Source organism: Eptatretus burgeri, chromosome 4, assembly GCF_056783735.1.
Source record: "Eptatretus burgeri isolate ZD-2024b chromosome 4, Ebu_testis_v1, whole genome shotgun sequence".
NCBI classification, from domain to species: Eukaryota; Metazoa; Chordata; class Myxini; order Myxiniformes; family Myxinidae; genus Eptatretus; species Eptatretus burgeri.
Window position 1 is genome coordinate 121,965,808 of NC_140964.1, and position 22,798 is coordinate 121,988,605.

The 22,798-nt window shown below is 37.5% G+C and overlaps 1 protein-coding gene across 12 annotated transcripts in view; it reads right to left on the minus strand.

The window, feature by feature from the left end:
* LOC147029004 (spermatid perinuclear RNA-binding protein-like) overlaps positions 1-22,798 on the minus strand; it is a 190,442-nt gene that overhangs the window by 50,880 nt on the left and 116,764 nt on the right. For all 12 annotated transcript variants that reach the window (XR_015057794.1, XR_015057795.1, XM_085879918.1 and 9 more), the window contains one exon: positions 20,167-20,281. Coding sequence is in view for 10 of the 12 variants with exons in the window: in XM_085879918.1 (XP_085736044.1) it covers positions 20,167-20,281 (115 nt within the window). In the remaining 2 variants the exon portion in view is untranslated. The remainder of the gene's footprint in view (positions 1-20,166; positions 20,282-22,798) is intronic.

Below are 22,798 nucleotides of genomic sequence, written 5' to 3' on the forward strand. Positions count from 1 at the left end.
AAAGATAAATATAACAACTATTGGATAAAAACTATTATGGTAAATAATATGAGTTCTTCAATTTCCTTCAGTGGAAGGGCTTTTAGTATACCTGGTAGAACATCAATTAAAGTATCTCCAACAAAAGTTTCTCCTCTCCTTCTAGTAATATATTCAAAACTAGAAAAAGCAATGAAACAAGAAAAAGTATCAAAGAACAAAAACCTTATGGATGAAGCTTTAGAAAGAAAAGATAAGACCATCTGTAATATGCAAGGAGAAATTTGTATTTTTTCAACAACCCTAAAGATGTAAATCTTGATGAAATAAAGGATGTTAATATATCAGGTGAAATGACATTTCGTTCAATAGTAGTTAACGATAATTTTAAAATTACCTTTAATATAAAAAATGTTGTCGTTGAATCTGATAATGAAAAAAAAGTATATCGATATCGATGGTAATATACAACTGAAAGTATAGATGAATTTCAGTTTAAGTAAAGTTTTACTTTATAAATATGCTAGACTTTCCTGATTCTCCATATGACAAATTTGAGAATTGTCCTGCGTGTGAAAGACAGGGATTAAACACAGAGTTAAAAGCCTATAAACAATGTATATTCTGTGATTATCTTCTAATTAATGATAATAAAAAATATAAAAAGGAAAATAATTCTTTTAGATTTACACCAAAAATGAATTACTTTACAAGATTGATTAGAGAAATGAATGTAAAGTATGAGGATGATAACACACCTTTCCTTACAAGGGAAGAAACTGAACGTATAAGAGAAATGTTCAAAGGATTGTTGTTGTATATTATTCATGGATGTAATTTTCAGGGAAATATCAACACAAGATATTGTATAAATAAAATAATGGATTATCTTGAAATTAAACCTGAACTTAGGATAAAATATAGAGTTTCTAAAAAGCCAATAATAAATTAAATAACCTGTTTTTCAAATATATAAATGAATGATTTTTTACCTATTTGGGAAAATAAGATAAAATTTAACAACCATAAAATCTCCCAAATTCATTAAGATGTCTCATAGTTGGTTCAAGTGGATGTGGAAAAACCTGCTTACTTTTAAAAATGCTCCTCACTCCCAACTTTTTTAGATTATGATAATTTAATAATTTTCACAAAGTCGAGTTTTCAACCAGAGTATCAACTACTCTCACAAGGTTTTAATGCTGGTCTTCAAAAAGAAGATATAATAGGTTTATTTAAACGTCAAAAAAACCTAAATGATTATAACATTGAAGATATAATTCAACTATTTTGTGATACACAGAGATGTAAAAAGAAATCAAATCTTATAACTTGTATTCTTAGTGATAATACGGATGATATACCGTCTCCCCAAGATTTGGATAAATCAAAAAAGAACCTCGTTATCTTTGATGATTGTGATAATGAGAGAAACCAAACGGTAATGGACAGCTACTACACAAGAGGGAGACATTCTTCTTGTAATTGTATTTATCTTAGTCAATCGTACTTTCAACTTCCTCGTCGTTCCATCAGAAACAATGCTAATACTTTTATTTTATTCAAGTTAAATTCAATAGATATCAATAATTTTTGGAGAGATAATTGTTCTACATTATGTAGTAAAAAGAAATTTGAGGATTATATGAAGCACACGACTGAAAAATATAAATATATTGTTGTGAAACAAGATGAGATATTATGTCATATATTTTTTGTTTTATAAACAATTACATATATAAATGACAACTATTATTATAAATCTTGTGGGTAAATCTGCTTCTGGAAAAAACTTTCATAAATCAAGGTTCTTGTGTAGTACAAATGAGAATATTGTAAATTTACTTAAAAAACACCCCGTGATACGCATTGTATCAACAACAACTAGAGCAATAAGACCTGGAGAAGTAAAAGGTGAAGATTATCACTATATTTCAGTGGAGGAACATATGCGATTGAGGAATGAAGGACAAATATTTGAGGAGGTTTCTCTTGGTACAACAAAATATTCACATTGTAAGAGTGAGTTAAAGAAACTAAAATCTGGTGGTGTTGGGATATTAGAAACTAATCCAGAAGGAACGAGACAAATTATTAAATATCTGAGCGGAGTGAAGATTTTATCATTCGGTTTTGATGTTGATGAAGAAACTCAACACAAACGTATGAAAAGCAGAGATGCAAGGATTAGTGAAGAAGAAATTACAACTCGCATTAATGTTAATAAAGAATTTGATGAAATATTTAAAGAAAAGGATTTATTTGAACACATCTACTTGAATGATGAAGAAAAGGAAAATTTCCCTGTTGATCTTTACAATTCATTAAATGATATTTTACAATAAATAAATGGATACAAAAGAAAGAGCAAGAAGATTTAAGGAACATCAAGAGTTGGTTTCAAAAAGTTGTAAAACAACAGGAAGACATAAAGAAGAAACGCAGACAGAAACTAACGGGCGAAGAAGCATTTGAAAAAAACAAGAGAAATTTTTAAACCACTTTTAAAAACTTCCCAAGAAAAATGAAAGATGTTTCCACAGTTCCCACAGTAGAATATACTCCTAGAAAGCTTCAAATGTTAAAAGATTTCAGTCAAATGACGGAGGAAGAATTAGAGCATTTAGGAGAATTAGAATATGATGATGAAGGTTTATTTCAACAACTGGAAGAGATTAATCAACCCCCTGATTATATTGTGAATGCTGTTCAAAACAATGAATATTCAGCGGATTCAAAAACCAAAGCAGGACTCATTCCAACAGAACAACCAGCAATATTTCATCTTGTTAAAGAAAAGGTATTGATATTTAATGATGAATTAAGGTTCTTAAGTTCTGCTCAACCCCCTGTTAAACTAACTCCGAGATTAATGTTTCTTCTCACAAAAGATGGAAGACAAGGTTCAACTGTGAGGGATGAATCAAAGTATATTGATAAACCATTGGATATGGAAAATAATGATGATAGAGTATATATTGATTTGCTGAACACTCTAAATTATAAGGTTATTCTTTCTGGTAAAAGTAGGAAGAATGAGAAGGAGAAACACATTATTCAGGCTTTAAGTATCCTTGGTTCAGGTATTAGTTTTCTTCCAAATGACCCATCGCAATTAGTTAATAGACTGTTATTGTTGTTCGGGCAGTAAGAAGGCTGGAAATAACAATTGTTTTAATGAAGCATCAGCCATTTTAGACCAGTTGATGAACATGAAAATAATTAATAAATCTCAATATAAAGACATTTTATCTCATATTAAATAAGATGAGAAGCACAATCCTGAGTTTTAATTTCACAACAAGCGACCACACATCTTCATTCCCATACCCACTACAACTTGACACAACAAAAGAATATGAGGCATCTTTATTGTCCATGGAGACTTATAATACCTTATTTAATATAACCGAGAAAAATGACAAGTTTAGTTATAATCCGGGAAGTGGATACAAAACGATAACAGTCTCACTGAGCATACGAGATTTCTCAAATATCTTCCGAAATTGCTCGTCTTATGAAAGAACAGGGTGATGAACCAAAAAATATTGTTATAAACATTCAAAAACATACTTCAAAATCAACGATTAAAGTTAAAAATAACTACAAGGTTGATTTCACAATTGATAATTCATTTAGAGAGTTATTAGGTTTCTCCTCAAAAAAGATTGAAACTAATGGGACGTTTTACAGTGATAATGTCATTCAAATATCCTCAGGAATAAATTCGGTGTTAATTCACTGTGATTTGATTGATGGTGCTTATAATGATGGATAAAAACAAATACAATATTTTCATTCAGCGCATACTCAACCCCAATTGGTTATAAATTCAATATGGAGCCTAAAAATTTGGTTTATCTACCTGTGTCAGGAAAAACCATACACAGAGTAAATTTTAGGATAACCGACCAAGATAATCGTGTGATCTCTTTTAATGGAGAAGTTATATCCATCAGAATTCACCTACGTGAAGTTTTTCAATAAATAAATACGATGGTTATTGTGAGGAAGCACGAGTTGGGAAAATATAAAATAATTACAGGGGATGGGATGTTCCTTTCCCCGTACTACAAGGGTGAAGGTATGTATCTTGGTAGAGGATACTATAAACCTAAGAGACAAAGGGGTGTTGGACATCAATTTAGAGGAGATGGGATAATTGATACTCTCATGGGTATTGGTTCAACTATTCTTAAACATAAAGACCTAATTGGTTCAACTGCTTCTGCTGTGGGAAATGTAGCAGGTGCTGTAAAGAGTATAAAAGATGCTCAGAAAGAATCTCATAAATTACAAGCAATAAAAAGAAATTAAGAAAGGTAAAAACTCAGTTGTCCCCCCAAGAACGACAGAAAATAATTCAAATACTTGGATCAGGGTTTCAAAAGTTTTAACATCTTTTTCCTAAATAAATACAAGTATGGAAGCAATTGATAGTATCTATGATTTGGATGATACTATTATTATCTCAAACTCCACTAAAAAAGAAGATTACTTCAAGGTAAATGCAATAACTGGAACAGACTGGAATACAAATGGTACAAAAAGTTTTGAAATAAATAATCAACAAACCTATTTGAATCTCTCCGAAAAGTTTCTTGTTGTGTAAATTTAAATTCACTAAGGCTGGGAATAACACAAACGCTACACTTGTAAATGATTTCTTCTGGAAAATGTTTGATAGTGTGCGATTGTATATTGGAACACAAGAAGTTGAAGCGGTTGATTATGTCTCTGTTGTATCTGAAATGATGAAATTTACACTCTATACATTCAGTGATAGAATGGGAAAGGGGTCTGTCGAAGGTTTTATTCCTGATATGTCAACGGGAACAAACACAGACCCTGGATATATTCAAAGGAAAGGAATGTATAATGATGATACAAAAGCAGAAAATAGTTTTACTGTGGCAGTTCCTCTTTAAGGTATATTTGGATTTTGTGATTATGATAAAGTTCTGTATGGTCTTAAAATTAGATTTCAACTACAAAGGAATGATAATGAAAATAGATTGCTTTTTGGTGTTGGTAATGCTTTTGGTGATCAGAATAAATTTGTAATTGAGGAGATGAGTTGGTATATCAGTGAATATACTCCTAATCTTAAAACAGAAGAGATGTTGAATCGAAGACTTAACTCAAAAAAACCACTCAGTGTATCATACCTCAAAAGAAGATGTCAACACGTTAAACTCAATCAAACTACTTACACGTGGAATTTGGGTGTTCTGGAAGGAAAGCCAATGATATCTGTGGATGATTTTTAAAAGCCAGATGGTGATACTGCGACTGATAAGAATAATGCATTGAGTGATAATGCTAAGGTGAAACAACTTCGCGTTTCTCTAGATGGAACATTTTATCCACGAGATAGATTGGAAATTAATTGGGAAAAAATGATTTTGCTGAAGCATACAAGTCTTACCAAAAGGTGTGTGAAAGTAATGGAAATAAAGAACCTATTTTGGATATGACAGCATTTAAAAGTTTGTATACAATCTATACGTTTGACCTGAGCGCTCAAAAGAAACTATAAAGTCTAATCGAGTGGATACTTCCCTATACATTGAAAGAGGAGAGAGTGAAGAAGTTGATACATATTGTTTGCTTTTGGAAGAAACAGAATTGCAGATTAATACAGATAATGGTGTGATGATTAGTCTCACATAATTTTTTGTTAAATAAATGAGTGGCAAAGTACCAACTGGGGTATATGTTAATCAAATCAATCTTCATAAACTATCATCTTGTGTTCAAAATCAAAAGCCTTGTACGATTAACGTTAATACAATTCAGAGAAAAGGAGCAGTAAGAATTGATGTTTTGCTCACAAGAGAACAGGTTAAAATCTTGAATGACACTGGCTCACTTAAAATTAAAATGACAAAACCAATGTTGAAAAAATATTCAATAAGAGAGACGAGTGGAGGATTTCTCCCATTTCTAATTCCTTTATTTGCTGGTTTAAGTGCGGTTGGAGCATTGACGGGTGGTATTTCAACAGCGGTCAAAACTGCCAACGAAAGGAAGGCTCAACTCCAGGCTCAAAAAGAATTGGAAAGACATAACAAAGAGTTGGAGAAACAAATTAGTGGAAGTGGTGTAATTGTAGATTTTGCTGAAAAACTTGAAGGTCTGCCTGATAAAGCGAGATTGTTAGTTGGAGATATGCTTTCTTCTATAGCACAAGCAGGTGTAAAATTAACGAAAAGAGGTAATGGATTATATCTTTCTAATAAATAAATGAGCATTGATGAGTGGTTGAAAGAATTTGGAAAGAATACAACATCAAATTTACAACTTGTCAAATATTGTAAGAAATTAAAAATTCATAATGTGGTTATTTGAAAGAGAGATGAATTAACAAATGTGTCGAAACATACAAAGAATATTATTATGAACTTAGAAGATAATGATGGGAACGGTTCTCATTGGGTTTGTATTTTTAATAGTCAAGACAAATATTATTTTGATAGTTTTGGTCTTCCACCACCTGTTGAAGTCATAAAATTCTTACAGAATGGTGTTTATCAAACATTTCAAGTCCAAGAATTAAATTCCAAGTGTTGTGGTCAATTATGTCTATATGTGTTATTTCAACTCAACAAAAATAAAAAATTTTATGATATTATTTTTAATCTAATATAAATGACTTATGTTGGTAAAGATGGTTCTATCTTTGGTGTATCTCAAGAACTGGATATTGATTTATCAAATTATTACACAAAGGCACAGGCTGAACGACATAAATATAATATAAACAAAAATATTAACATGAAAAATGCTTATAAATTAAAAAATTATCCAAGCCCGACTGACGCAAATGACTTGGTGAGATTAAGCGATTTATCACAATATATATATACTTAAATAAAACGGCTGTGTATTCTAAAGATACAGAAGTGTTGATATTATCTCCAGGTCATACAGAATTCACAGTTCGAATTAAAATAAATTTTTATAAAGAAGGGCGTATCGTTTGTATGAGAATAGAACAATGGGGTATGATATGAATGATTTAGGGTATAATTGGTCATTTAAAATTAACCTCGAAGACCTGGAACAATTAAATCAGTCTCGTAAGGAAGAATATTATCCACTTGGTATCGAGAATGAGTTTTGTGGAGCCACGATTAGTAAACAACAAATAAAAGAATTTAATAAGGGTAAATATAATAATGGTTTTGCCCTTGTTTATCTCATGAAAACAGAAAAACAGGATTATATATAATAAGTAAGGAAATACAAAATGATTTAACTATGGGAAGATGGGGGAGGTGTTTCGTGCCATAATATTATTCTAACATATATTTCTAATACATAAATGACAGCAAGAAGGCTTCAAGAAAATTATCATTTCTGTGTTCAAGCATACCTTCAAGAAAAGGGTATTCGGTATTTTAATAAATATGTTCTACAACATAAGAATGAGGTATTTTCAATAAAAGATTGGCATTATGCTGATGTTGATAAACCGACAACTTTAGATTTAATTAGAATGTTAAATAATGAAAAAATTATAAGGTTAAGAAAAGGTAAGGCTCTTTTAGAAATTCAAAAGAAATTTTATTGGTATCCTGTTGTAAAAAAAATTATTTTGGATACAGGAATAACAAGAAATCCTGATGAATATATGTATAATATTCTATGGGGTGTAAACGATTCAAGTATAGTAAGGGATGAGGAAGGAGTTGAAGAAGAGAGGGAAGAGGAGAAAAAGGAGGAGGAGGAGAGAGAGAAGGAGGAAAGAGAGAAGAGAGAGAGGAAAAAGAGAAGAGAGAGGGAGGAAAGAGAGAGAATAAATAAATATTATAGTATGGAAACCAGTGAGATTCAAAAAAGAATAGAGGTATTACAGAAAATAACTCAACCCACCAGGAAGGAATACAAAGAATTAACAAGTCTATTTGCAATACTTTCAACAAAACTATTAGCATCGTCAAGCTATTCATTTTAATTCAAGTTTTTTCTTAAATAAATGGAGAGAGTGAAGGCATTTCTAAGGATTCTTTATGTTTTAAAAATTAAGATTCAAATGTGCATGTTGGAAACTAAAAAGGTTTTTGCACTCTGCAGAAATTTTTCTCATAAATAAATGAGTTATTGTCTCAAATGTAAAAAGAAAACTAATACTAAAAATATTTCATATATTAAAAGTAAAAATAACAGGGTTATACAAAAAGGTATATGTTCGGTGTGTGGTTCAAAAAAAAATCAATTTATCTCCAAACACAAACTCGGAGGAGATATACAAAAGTTTTTATCAGGAAGTAAATTTACAACTACTGGAATACCAGGGGAATTACATTTTTTTTTTTTTTTATTTATTTTTTTTTTTTTTGTATACCTTGGTCGAGGCTCGTATGAGAGCTAACACACAACTCACAGCAAGGAGGCATGAGGCAAGAGGGGCGGGAGTGGAAGGGACAAAACATTGGGGAACAGACACAGGTGAACTGTGGAAAGGAGAGGGATGGGGATGGGACGGGTAACATGGCGAGGGGAAGATGGACATTAAAGGGACTTTCAGGAAGGAAAGCAGGAGAATTGAAGGAAGTGGGCTTGGGTGGATTATCGGGTGTAGAAAAGATCGAGGATTTGGATGGGGGAAGATAAGAGGTGGTGGTGAACAGCTGTTTTGAAAGCCTGAAGGGAAGAATGGGAAAGAATAGAGTGAGGAAGTTTATTCCAAAGGCGGGAAAAAAGAGGAATGAAAGAGTGAAGATGAGCAGTGATTCGTGATTTTGGTAGTTTTACCAGAAGGGGGTTGTTGGCGGACCTTGAGCGCCCTGTGGAAATGTGGTTGGGACAAATCGCAGAGAGAGAGCAGGGGGGGCAAGGCTGGAGAGGAGTCGGTAGAAGACAGAAAGACCACCGACCAACCTGCGGTGATTGAGTGAGAGGCCCAAAGACTCAGCTTCATTGCGGGAGATGCCAATGATCTTAAAAGCCCTGGTTTCGACAGCGTGAAGTCGAGAAAGGTGGGAGGCAGGAGCACCAGCCCAGAGGGGAGAGCAGTACTCCATCAGGCTACGGACAAAAGCTTTGTAAGTGGTCAGGAGCTCAAGAGGGCCGAGGAAGGACTTTGCACGACGGAGGATTCCCAGTCGGCGACTGGCTTTTGAGGCAAGGTTGGAAATGTGACTTTCCCAGGAAAGGTCATGGCAGATAGTGAGACCCAGAAGCTTGAAAGAAAAGACTTCTTCCAGAGGATTGTTGAGAAAGTGGATGGGGGTTTTGTAAACGGTCCTTTCGAAGAGACATAGTGAGAGTGTGAGATTTGTGTGGATTGAAAGACATGTTCCACGTGTTGGACCAGTTTGTGATTTTATCCAGATCTGCAGTGAGTGAAGAAGCTGCTGCTTGCCGGGCTGAGGGATGACAGATGGTACGGCAGAGGGTTGAGTCATCGGCAAAGAGAAATAGAGGATTTTCCAGAGAGTCCGAGAGATCATTGATGAAAACCAGAAAAAGAACAGGGCCCAGAACGCTACCTTGAGGAACTCCAGCCTGCACAGGAAGAGGAGATGAAAGAACTCCATTTAGGGCCACACGGTGACTGCGACAGGAGAGGAAGTCTGCGAGCCATGAGTGGAGATGGCCTTGAATACCATGGGCAGAGAGTTTGGTGAGTAGGGCAGGGTGCCAGACTGTGTCAAAAGCACGTGATATGTCCAGGGATACGGCTCGGATTTCCTGTCTGGCATTGAGGACCTCCATCCATTGATGGGAGAGCAGTAGCAGCATATCTAGGGTAGAGTGACCTGGTCTGAAACCAAATTGATGATTGGAAATCAAGCCATTGGAGAAGAGGAAGGATTTCATGTCTGAAGCGATGATGGATTCCATAACCTTGCTGATGATTGGGAGAAGGCTGATTGGTCTATAGTTACAGGGATCTGTTTTTGCACCTTTTTTATGCAGGGCAGTGATGTTAGCAGATTTCCAAGCAGATGGCAGATGACCTTGGGAAAATGAGAGGGTGAATAGAACAGAGAGAGGGTGAGCAAGAGCAGAAGAGCAGGCTTTGAGGACACGTGGGCTGATGCCGTCTGGACCGGTTGCAGAATCTGACTCGAGGTTTGAAAGCAAGCTCTCCACCTTGTCAGGAGAAAAGGATACAGAGTCCAGGGACAGTTGGGTGCGACTGGGTAAAGTGGGTAGAGATAGTGATGGGTTTGGGACACAAGATTTAGCTGCAAACACCGAGTTTAGACATTCAGCTTTATCACGTGTGGAATCAGCAGTGCGGCCATTTGAGGTAAGGGAGGGGATGGAGGGGGAACATACACCAGAAACAGATTTGATTAAACGCCACCAGGATTTTGAGGAGGGAGAGAGGTTTGAGAGTTCAGACTTGAGATGAGAAAGATGTTGTTTTCTGGCTCTCCTGAGGGTAGCTACACACTTGTTCCGAGCTTTGTGGAAAGAACTGAGATTGCCCTCAGTTGGGTTTGCTTTCCATGAGGCAAAGGCAAGTTGTTTCAGGACAACTGCCTCGCCACAAGCTTCAGTAAACCAAGGGCGGGAGGAAGGGTAAGACAACTGAACACGAGAGGGGATAAATCTGTGCATGAGGGAGAGCAAGTTTCTTTGAAAGAATTCCCAGGATGAGTTGATGTTTGAGAAAGTAGTGATAGGAGACCAGTCTGTAAGTTTGATGGTTGCTCGGAGACCCTGCCAGTCGGCTTGAGTGAAATGCCAGACTCGACGGCGGTGAGGTGGTTCTCTGATAACAGCCAGAGAGATGTCCACTTTAATAAGGACGTGGTCAGAAGAACCAATTGGAGCGAAGGAAGAGCAGCAGATATTGTCAGGGAAATTTGTCAAAATCAGATCCAGAAGAGATGGAGTACCATTGGTTGAGATCCGGGTCGGGAAGTTGACCGATTGAGTCAGTCCCAATGAGTCACAGAAAGCTTTTGCTGATGTCCCATGGCAGGTGAGAGAGGTACCCACACCTAGCCAACTGGCGTGATGACAATTGAAGTCGCCACATAAGAGGAAGAGAGAGTTTGGATGAGAAGATAGAAGATGGTCCATGTTTTCGGAGAGTGAGGTGTAGATGGAGTCATCACTGTTCGGTGGACGGTACAGTACACATATAAACATGAGGTGGGAGTGGAGGGGAAGCCGACTTCCAGTACCTTATGAAAAATACCTTATGAAAAGTGGGCGGAGCTTAGCAAAAGTGGGCGGGGCTTAGGAAAAGTGGGCGGAGCTTAGGAAAAGTGGGCGTGGCTTAGAAAAATTACCTTATGAAAAGTGGGCGGGGCTTAACAAAAGTGGGCGGGGCTTAAAGAAAAGTGGGCGGGGCTTAACAAAAAATAACCTGTGGCTCAGGAGGTGGTCAGATGAGAGCATTAAGAGAAGTTTATCATTTCGTAATGGCACAAATGGGGTATCTTAAAAAATATAAAGATTCAAATGTTTTGTTTGTCAATATTTTAGATGGGGATTATTGTGCAAAGAAAATTAAACTATTGAAGGAATTTGAGAATGAACAAATCTTTATAGGTTCAATGAGTGAGCTGTTCAACCCCCAGGTGTTCAATTCAATGAGGTTCAACCTCCAGGTTAAAAGGGGAGACAAATAAATATACCTTGGGATAAAAAGGGGGTTTATTTTTAAGGAAAAAAAATATAAATCGCTGAAAATCCCCCATTCATTTACATGGGGAAAAGTGAGCCAGAATCAGTATTCTTACCCTACTTCCGTTTATTTGGTACGGTATATACTCCAGAAAATAAAGAGAAAATGCAGGTCTACATCATGAATGGCATCCACCATAATTGCACATTTCTAAGTGTTTTGAAAAGTTTCAACTTGCCAAATCCAACGCACATGACATTTTAAATAATATCCCTATCTTGAAAGGCTGACAAACATGTTATGTTTGCATGGTTGGTTTCGAAAGGAAATTAAGTGGGAGGTACAGTAGAACCTCTCTATTAAGGACACCCTTCGGACTGACAAACGCTATCCTTAATAGTGAGGCGTCCTGATTACAGAGGTCAAATTGAATGGAAATGACCAATTCAGGACTAGATTGGGTGTCCTTAATAGAGAGGTTGTCCTCCTGGCAGAGGTTTCCGTTAAAGGAGGTTCCACTATAACTATTTTGCACGGATTAAAAATAAAATCCCACAGCTGTATTCACCATCCTGCAAATTTCTAGTCCAGGGGTACAAGAAACAGAATGTATCTGGTCAGAAACATTTGAATATCATTGTCTGCAATACCAAAATAAAGTTTTTAAATCACATATAATAGAGTTTGCAAGAGCCATAACTTTGCTTTGGTTACCAGAGTGAACGCTGTCAATTAAAACGCATCCACCAGCATTACTGAGCACATAATACTTCTCATAATCACTTTGTCAATAACTGATCACACAGTATTAGATGCAAAAAGTTTCCAACTGATACCGTCATGTTCACAAATATTCTAGAGACTGTGCATTGTTCTAAAATGTAAGAGTGTTTGTGCCAAAGTCTCACAGATCCACAACTGAAACAACAGGTATTCTGGGTAGACATCCTGATGATCCATTATGCAAACAACTGGGGTTTATAGTGCATATTCTTACAATATATTGCTTTCGGAAGTTACTAGTACGAGCAAAAACAGATAGCTTGCCTTATCTATTTTTGGTGCTAATCATCAGTATCACTATCAGATTCCTCTTCTGATGACAGAATATCATCTTCATCCGAGGAAGACATTTCCATGTCTGTGTCACTTTTGTCATTTTCATTTTCCTCATCCACATCTCTGTCTGGAATTAATGCTGCAGGTAGCTGGGAGCCTTCGAACCAGATGATTTTGTATGAACCAATGTCATCCAGCTTCCATCTATCGGAGACAGCTGGGTGCTGGTCTATCTCTTTCTGGTCAGCGTTGGCCCACATTTTGGCTACGAAAGACGCTCAATGAATCTTTTCAATGACTTCAGCTTCACACGGAGGTATTGTGCTAGCAGCAATGCCTTTCAGCTTTTCGAGTGAATTTTTGGCTGATGCTTTGGGCGCATACCCTTTCTCAAAGACTTTGTAGCGGTGCTGATTGAGAGAAGCTTTGCTGGTTGCCTCGTACATCCTTGCAGTGAAGTGCTTCAGGGTTTCCACTGATACATCATCTAATTCCTCTGTAGACATTTGTGCAAATGCCTTTTGGGATGGTTTTGTCTTTTTCGAGGATTGCAAAGGGACGAATCTTTCCCTTTCGGACAAAAGCAGACATGTAATCTGATCCGGTGAACGCATGGAAACCAGGCAATGCATCAGATAGGTGTTCTCCAAGTGCTGAGCTAATGGCTGTTATGTTCATGTATCTTCTGTCATTTCTGGATGATGTGCCTACATCCATCCAAACATTGGCAGCAAACCTCCTGCAGTGGTAAATCATGATCACAGCAATATCAGTATCTGATGCTCTGATGACGATATTCTGGCTCCCGATATTCATCCTGTCGATCGCTTTTACATGGGTGCAGATCCAAGTATCCGCCTCTTGTATATATTTTATTTGCCAAACACGAATCCGCATAACAGGCATACAAGATACAGAAAACAAAGACGGCTGATCTGGAAGGTTCTGACCTCCAACACCCCTTGATCCCTAGTGATCAAGTGTTAAGGCAAATGGAAATGAATGCAGAAATTCTGATCGCTAACACTGAGCTGGGTTTATGGTGTGACACCTGGTATGATCCCAGCACCCAACACTGGCTCTGACCTGTGATCACACCTGGATCTCGTGTGATCCAGGGATCACACCTAGATTCTGTAAGCAGGTCACAACTGGTGTGATCTTGAGTGTTAGGTGTCAGGATCAGGTGTTAGTGTGATCTTAACACTGGCTGTGACCTCACCCACTGTATCAAATACTGGTCCAACTAGACCATTATCTTGTCTGCAAAGTAAACCAATAAGGCCAAATGCAACTTATTCTGAATTTATAGCAAAAACAGATTGATACCAGCTAACAATTGAACTAATGAGATTCTTTCAGCAGTGGCATACCATATGCATGCATGTTGAGAAAACTGAAATTGGCATGTCTTTGAAGGCCTTTTACTAATTACCGCTAATCTACTTGTTTTGAACTTACCTCGCCAAGGGGCTCTGCAGTGTCCTTTTTACCTTTAGATAAAGCAGCCCTCATTTGTGTTGGAGAGTAAGCAACACATTGTCAATTAATTATTGATGAAGGAACTGGGTCCTTTGTTTTAATTTTGGATTAAGATTGTTAATAGATGGCAGCACTGATATTATCTCAGTATGTGGAGCCAAATAGGCCAAATATTGACTTGCCTAACAACAAACTCATCAGTCAGTGTTCGTACCGGTAGGTATGGTAAAAATCTACCAACATTTTTGTGACCTGTCTACATCCAGCGCACTAAGAATGTGATCTATACTATAACAGGTATGCAAGAATGAAATCCTGAAGGCAAGCTTCATTGAAATGGAATACAGATATTACAATCTAACCCGATGACTGATTACATCTGACCTCATCTTAAGTGGACCTCCCCACATTTTTTTTTTCTTTTTCAGTTGGTGATTCTAAATCAGGGAACTTTACTCTACATTTTGCATTTGGTTCCAATGATGGATCTTTAAGAGCAATTAAATGACTAATTGGCCCTAATTAGCATGCGTCTTCAATGGCCTTTCCCACAAAATATTTTTTCTTAAGTAATGGATTTGGGCTCAGTGAGATGTCCTCTACCAAATAGTAGATGAATTATGCTTGGATCTTTCAGAATAATTAAATGGCTAATTAAGCCCTAATTAGCGTTTGACCTCATCTTAAGTGGACTTTCCCACATTTTTTTTCTTCTTAAGTCGGTGATTCCAAATCAGGGGACTTTACTCTACATTTTGCATTTGGTTCCAATGATGGATCTTTAAGAGTAATTGAATGGCTGATTAGCCCGAATTAGCATGCGTCTTAAACGAGGTTTCCCACAAAATATTTTTTCTTAAGTAATGGATTTGGGATCAGTGAGATGTCCTCTACCAAATAGCAAAGGAATTATGCTTGGATCTTTCACACCCATTAAATGGAATTTTGGGGGTAATTCGAGTGGCGCCCCCTATCTCATCCCGCATTAGATTTACTTAAGAATGTGGTTTTTGTGGTTAGTTAGGGTCACTTTAAACCTCAATCATCTCAAACCTTTTGGAACTCTTGCAACCATTAAATCTCACTTGGCTCCTGCTCTAAAAGGGTCGAGTTTCAAGGGGGTCGCTGCACCACTTAGTTAAGCATGCAGATTAGTAGTCGTAGAAGTAGCAGTAGCAGCAAACAAGTAAATAGATTTTTTAGATTTCCAATGGTGCTATTTTTATTATTCTACGACAGCAGGAACTGCTAGGTTGAAGTTCAAGGTACGGATTCTTCTTCTTCTTCTTCTGCAATTGTGGAAAGGTGGGCTTTCAAAACAGGCTCCTTCAAGATCAAAAGGACATCATTTTTTGCTCCAAGTGAATTCGCTTTCGAACCAAATAAATTGATAAGCTTTCCAACGGTCATCTCGGCATCTAGTTCCATCATGTCATCTCCGACTTCTGGTGACATTTATGATCAGATTTCTCCAAACAAAATTTTCCTACACTTCTTCCCAAAGCACTTGCAGAGACAGCCTTCACCCCATTCATCAAATGCAACCAAGGTCTGCCTCTTCCTCTTGTTCCCTTCACCATACCCAGCATGGTTGATTTATCCAGACTTTCTCTTTCTGCGCATGCACACATGATGTGTGCAAAGTATGACAGTTTCTGTTTTAGCATCAGCACTACTTCTGTATATTATGGTCTAATTTCTTCAACCACCGGGAGTGAGAGCAGTGCATGTAGAGTGAGGAATAGAGTCTTTGATGAAGAGAGCAACACCTCTACCAGGACGAGGCTCAAGTCTGTCATACCGTAAGAGGGAGTAACCGGGAAGAGATACTTTGGAGTCAGACACGTCTTGGGAGAGGAAAGTTTCTGTTAGGCAGATAATGTCTGGTTTGTCAGTGGCAACCTTTATGGAAAGATCTGAAAGGTTTGAGCGAAGGCCCCGGATATTTTAGGTCCACACTTTTAATGAAGAGGTCGGGGAGGAGGCTTTGGGTGCAGGAGGGGGAGGGGGAGGGTAGGACAAGGGACGAGGGGGGGGGAGGTAAGGAGGGTTGTTGAAAGAGTGTGGGGTATTGCAGAATAGCGAGGGGAGGGGGCCGAATGAGGAGGAGAAAAGGCTCTGTGGTGCTGGGGGAGAGTGGGGACAAGAGACAAGGAAGAAGGCAGTTGAGGATTTAAGGAGGTGGAGTGAAGAGATGGAGGCCAGAGCGCAGTGGAGAGAGGCAGCTTGATGGATGAGAGGGGGGGCAACTTTGAGAAGGATGAGTGAGGGGGATGAAAGGTGGGAGAAAGGTGAGGGGGGAATTTTTGAGAGAGGTGAGAGGGAGGCTTGGAGGGAGAAGAGTGGGATGGTTGCTTTGAGAGTGAGAGTGAGGGGTGAGGGGGGTGAGTTGGCACTGAAGTTGGAAAAAAAGAATGGTTGATGGAAAGCAAACATCCATGGCAAACTGGTTTTTAAAAGTTTTAGGTCAGAGATGCGATTTAACACAATTCTTGATGGATGCAATGAAGGCAAATTCAGAGAATGGAGAGAAGAAGCGCTGTAATAGTTGGATTTTTTAGGCAAGGAATGAAGGAGAGGTTGAAATGAGAGCAGTCTGTTAAAATAGCAGAAGAGTAGTGCATTGTGAAACAGTAAAGAGTACCACATGTGTGAGAGAGGAAGATGAAGCATTATAAAATCGTTTTTGTTGTTAATATTAATGTTTGAGAGAGTTCAACAGATTAGGTCATGGAAGTGTAAAAAAAAAAAATCGAGGAAGAAGACAAGGAGGAAGTGAAGAGGAAGAAGAAGAAGCAGAATCGGGAGAAGGTGAGCGTGTTGTTGTTGTTCTTGGGTATATATATATATATATATATATATATATATATATATATATATATATATATATATATATATATATATATATATATATATATATATTTTTTTTTTTTTTGAGATAAGAAAGAGATTCGTTGGGAGAATGGGGGATGTTTGGAAAGTGGGGAGGATGAAAATTGAAGGTAATGGAGAGGATAGAAATTGAAGGTAATGGGGAGAAAAAAAAAAAAACCATCGAACACCGAGTGGAACCAGTAGGCCTCAAACCTAGGCCAAGGCCGAGGCCTCAAACACCAGGTAAGAACGTCGACAAAAATACTCACAACATAGCACGATTTTTGAAACAAAACCGAACTAGGAACACACAGTAACATGTAGGTGAGAAAATTAAACAGTTAAAACGGGACAAATAACAACCGGAAACTTAACTTTGAGAACGTCAGCAGGGAGCCCCGAAGGAGACCTCTCGTCGCTCCAAAACCAAAACTGGAAGTCCCAAGTCCTGAAAGTCCTGAAAGTCTCTGTAATGTCCATCTTCTCTTCGCCATGTTCCCCGTCCCATCCACATCCCTCTCCCTTCCACAGTTCACCTAATGTGTCTGTTCCCCACTGTTTTGTCCCTTCCACTCCCACCCCTCTTGTCTCATGCCTCCTTGCTGTGAGTTGTGTGTTTGCTCTCATACGAGCCTCGACCAAGGTATACAAAAAACAAAAACAAACAAACAAACAAACAAAAAAAACCACCGATTTGTTCGTCTTGCAGTCCATGGAATTTTAACAGTCGTCTCCATTATTTTGAAGTTATGACAGGAGGACCCCTTTAGACACACGGCCAGACGCTTCTCCTTTTAGTAGTAGATGATAAATATGATCTTCATTACCTCTGCCACCAAAAGTGGAAGGAGGTTAGGTTGTTTGTGTTTGTTACTTGCGAAAATCGAAGGTTTTTCAAATATATTGGTTGGTCTTGTGCATTATTCTGTCTGTCTGTCTGTCTGTGTTTGTTTGTATATCAATCGCCTTGAGGTCACAATTTTAAACCGATCTATTGAAGTCACAATTAAGCTGCAGATTCGGCAAAACGAGTACCAGCTTACTTGAAACAGGACATTGCATCAGCAGCACAGCTGTACTACTGGCAATGATGCAACCAGCAGCCACAGGGTGCGTATGAAATACGAATAATAATACTACTTATAATAACAATAACAATTAAGAATAAGAATAATAATTGCATCACAGGTTTGATGATATACCCATCAATATATAGGAAGAGCTTGTGCATATATTGTTTGAAGATGAGAAGACATGGTTCTCGAGGTAACAATAATAAGAATAATACCATGAGAAAATGGATACATTGAACGCTGTTTGTGGGATTCATGTGTAATCTTCAGACAAACATGGTAAAGCAGCACTTCATCACGTGTTTCCTTGCATTGCATTTCAATAGAATGCACAAGATAAGGTTGGGAAGACTTTCTCCTCGATGATGCAAAAAATGTTTCCACCAAACATGGGGCTGGTCTTCCATTCAATATGTGTACGTACCGAGTTAGGTGATGGCAAAATTAAGTAAGAGTTACCCCGTACTTTCTGCTTTCTTCCTGGTTTGCTATTCTGTGTAGTTTCGATTATTAATAATCTCCCTATATACAACAGTGTGTATTTGTGTATTTGTCTGTCCCCCTTCATAAGGATGATTTGAGTCGGGTTTTAAAGAGCAATCTTTTAACACAACTGTGTGTTCATTATGGTGAAAAGACCGAAAAGACCCCGAGGACCCAAAAAATCCAAAGAACCAGAAGATCCCAAGGATTCAAAAGACCCTCAAGACCCAACAATCAAAAGATCATGAGGATCAAGACGACCCTGAGGACCCACAAGACCCAGAGGACCCAAACGATCCTGCGGACACCGAAGACCCAAAAGATGCAAAGGACCCAAAAAACCCTGAGAACCGAAAAAATCCCAAGGACCCAAAGGAGCCAAAAGACCTTGAGGACTCAAATGACTTGAAGATTCAAAAGACCCCAAGGACCCCAAACACACAAAAGATCCAGAAGACCGAAAAGACCCTGAGGATCCAAAAGACCCCGAAGACACAAAGGACCCCCCAAAAAGAGCAATTACACCTCTTTAATTGGAATTGCAGACTATGACTTGCAAACCAAGCCTCAAGGATGGCGTACAAAAGTGTGATTTTTTGAAAATAACAATTAATACGAGGTGCAGGGAGGTGAAATTCCCTGCACGTGATGTGTAAGGGTGCACAGATTAAAATGAGTGTATTTATGTCTGGAGGATATCTAAGAAGTAAAGAAGATATAAGCACACCTGATGCAAGGCCGAGGCTTCAGACTTTGGCATGCTAATGGAGATGTACCGTCGAAACGAAACGTCCCAGAAGATAAAGAAAATAGGATCACATTGGTACATGTAGTGTTTTAAAATACTTCTTGCTGCGAAACATTATATCCTCCAATCTCTTTGAATATTTGAAATAAATTAAGTCCAACCCGTCATTTTGGCGGGGTTTTATATTCATATTATAATAATCACGAGTTTAAAGTAAGGCAACTGTAATGGGTTAACACACTACCATGGAGTTCAAAGCCAGTCAATTTTAAACAGCATTCTTCTTCTTCTTCATCATCATCTACTTAAAGTTCAGCATTGGAAATGAATGTTTCAGCAATCATAATTCACATTTTATAGCATTATTTACTAATTTATTGCTGTATTTGTTGTAGAAAAAGATTGTTTATTTATAATAGATTATGTGTATTGTAGTACAAAAGCACCAATTAAAATTTGATGGAATTGTGTGCAAATGTGTGGAACCACGAACACTGTGATTCTCGTTGGTTTCTATTAAATCTGAATGGGGTTTCAACCAATCATGAGGTCCAGCAGAACGCAACCGCACAATTGAGTGGTGTTCTCATTGCGCAAATATACCAACACCAAATAGATCAACTACGTATTCTTTTGCCTCTTCTTGCTTTTACAAAATGTGATTTCACATGAAATTTCAAAGCAAAATGAGTACTGAAAGGCAATTTCCATTTCTATTTATCCTGCAGTTATTTTCATGAAAAATTACTGTTGATAATCCCAAACCTGACACTTCTGGCTTATCAGGAGATCTTCCAAGATTCACAGGAACGAGTAAAAGGTACTGAGTGAGGAATTAATGATTGAAGGATGTAAAAACGAAAAATTAGAACCTCTGGAGAGCAGTATGCCAGATGCAAGTGTTTCCAAATATCTTCTCAAGGTCTCAACCGGTCCCAGAATCCTGGGGGCTGAACGCAACACCATCTCACAGAGCAACTCACGGGGCTGGGTAGAACCACAAAGAGAGCAAGAGAACGAGAAAGAAAATCAGTGTGAGTAATCTCAATATATTACCTTGATAACATATGCTGATAGAGTGCCTCAAGATAATTTTGAATCCCAGTGGATTGGATGAGGGAAAACTCAATTTGTTTGAAAGGGTCATGCAGAAACAGAGAAAAATGTTTTGATAATAAATTAGGTACTTTTTTAATTCAATTTCCAAACTAGAACTACGTTGTCGATGGCACACCATCGCATATTCCCGCGTGCACTGCTTTGTCCCATTAACACTCGGTGAAATTTTATCTTGCCAAATGGATTGACTATTCTTTTCTATTTGATGTGCTTTTTGACCAAAGACTGACTATGTTTCCTAAATCAGAAGTCATTGCAAGCATGTCAACATTTCATGAAACATTAATTTAACACTCACTGTCCAGCAATATAGAACTGTGCATCAATTTAATCATAGGAATGAACTGTGTATAATATTAATTATAATTATTCATAATCAATTAGATAAATATAGTAAAACCTGTGACTATTTGTCACTCATGGGGGCCACATAAGTAAGTTCTTTATAAAAGAATTTACCATGTACAATGGTAAATACACTTAAAAATAAAAATCAGCCCCCATGACCCCACCCCCTCTGGCCCGGCCCCTAGGGGTCATATCAAAAATCCAACAGTGTTGTGCACTTCCCCATACATATATCTACTATGTCCCAAAGTTTCAAGTTCCTATCTCACACGGTGTCGGAGGAGCTATTTTGACCCCCTATCCGCTAAGCACCCCCTACCCCCCAAGCACCCTCTGATCATCATGTGTTTAAAAAAATATGTTGTTAAATGCATAACTCATGAATATGTTTGATTTAAAAAGCTATGACATTTTTATTAATCGACCCCCATGACCCCAACCCCTCTAGCCGGGCCCCTTGGGGTCATATCAAAAATCCGAAAGTGTTGTGCACTTCCCCATACATATATCGACTATGTCCCAAAGTTTCAAGTTCCTATTTCAAACGGTGTAGGAGGAGTTACAGGGTAAGACAGACGGACGTGCGGACGTACGGCAGAGACAATCACAATATTCCCGCTTTTCTTTGAAAGCGCGGGAATAAAAAGATTTCCATCTGCTGCCTGGTTTTGATGAAATCTATCTTTTTGTCCAAACAAAATTACAGAATTTCCAGTTTTCCAAAAATAAATCTCCAAATGAGGTGTCTTATGACCATCCACTTGTGATGCAATAAATCCAATGGAGTCTCGATCCAAAAAGAGTGAGTGAGTCGAACGATCATGATATGATATGTCAATGACGAGGGCAGCATTAACTCAGCGCACATTGAGGAAAACAACTCAGAAGGTGAGTGTGAGAGTGGAAGTAACAATAGTGAATATGTGGTTTTATTTAATCATACCACTTCAAAGTAAAGGCCAATAATTTCATGGAAGTAGACCGAAGGTTGCGATTCAGAGAACTCCAATGGCACCATCTTACAGGCTTCTCAACATTAATCGTTGATAAACAGACTGACACATTTTCTTATGAGCAAATAACAATGTACATATATATATATATATATATATATATATATATATATATATATATATATATATATATATATATATATATATATGTATGGTTTCCATGATTTCAGCATGCACACTCTGTATTTGTGCCATGTGGGTTTCCCACATTTTCACTGTTGGCACTCCACGTTGTCCGATCGAGACAACTGAGGCAGAAAAATTGGTCTAATCCTTGCGAAGCGAAATTTATTTCCTGCACACTGCTTTTGAAAACACTAAAATAAGAATAGAATGTCTTATTTTAGTGTTTGTGGAAACATGACATGTGTGGTCATATCCATGGCCTCTGCAGGCAGACAACATGTGAGCCCATATAGTCAGATATAGCCTCAGTGCACCGCCGGATACATACAAGCCAAAATAGCAAGTAACTTTGGATCTTTTGTCCACCTGATGACATTGTACTGCACCCCATAGCTGTCTGTACACTTCATAATGTTATTGTGTTGGTTTTGCAGTCATTTCCATTACTCCATACGAGAGTCAACAGAAATGAATGGCATCCTGAGAACAACATTCCAGAGATTAGACCACCTTTTGCAAAGTAGCTAATCTTAACAATTGTGATTACAATCAGAGAACGGGGATATTTTTGTGGCAACTTGTTTGAAATTAAATTCCATTTTTTTAAATGATGGACTGAAACATTTAACGGTAAAACTTTGGTATTTTCTTAATAGCTATTAAATCATTGATTTGGCATAGTACTAATTGGCAAAGACAAAGAGGACCACATGAGCCCTTATAACTGGATAAATGCACATATTACCGGGTGACTACAAGAAACGGTACAAAAACACAATTTAATAGACCTTAATTTTTTTTTGTATTTAAAATTACACGTTTTTGGGATACAAATTTGCTTCACAAGATGCATCATCACGATGGAAAGTTTCAGATTGATATCTTTAATGTCATTTAT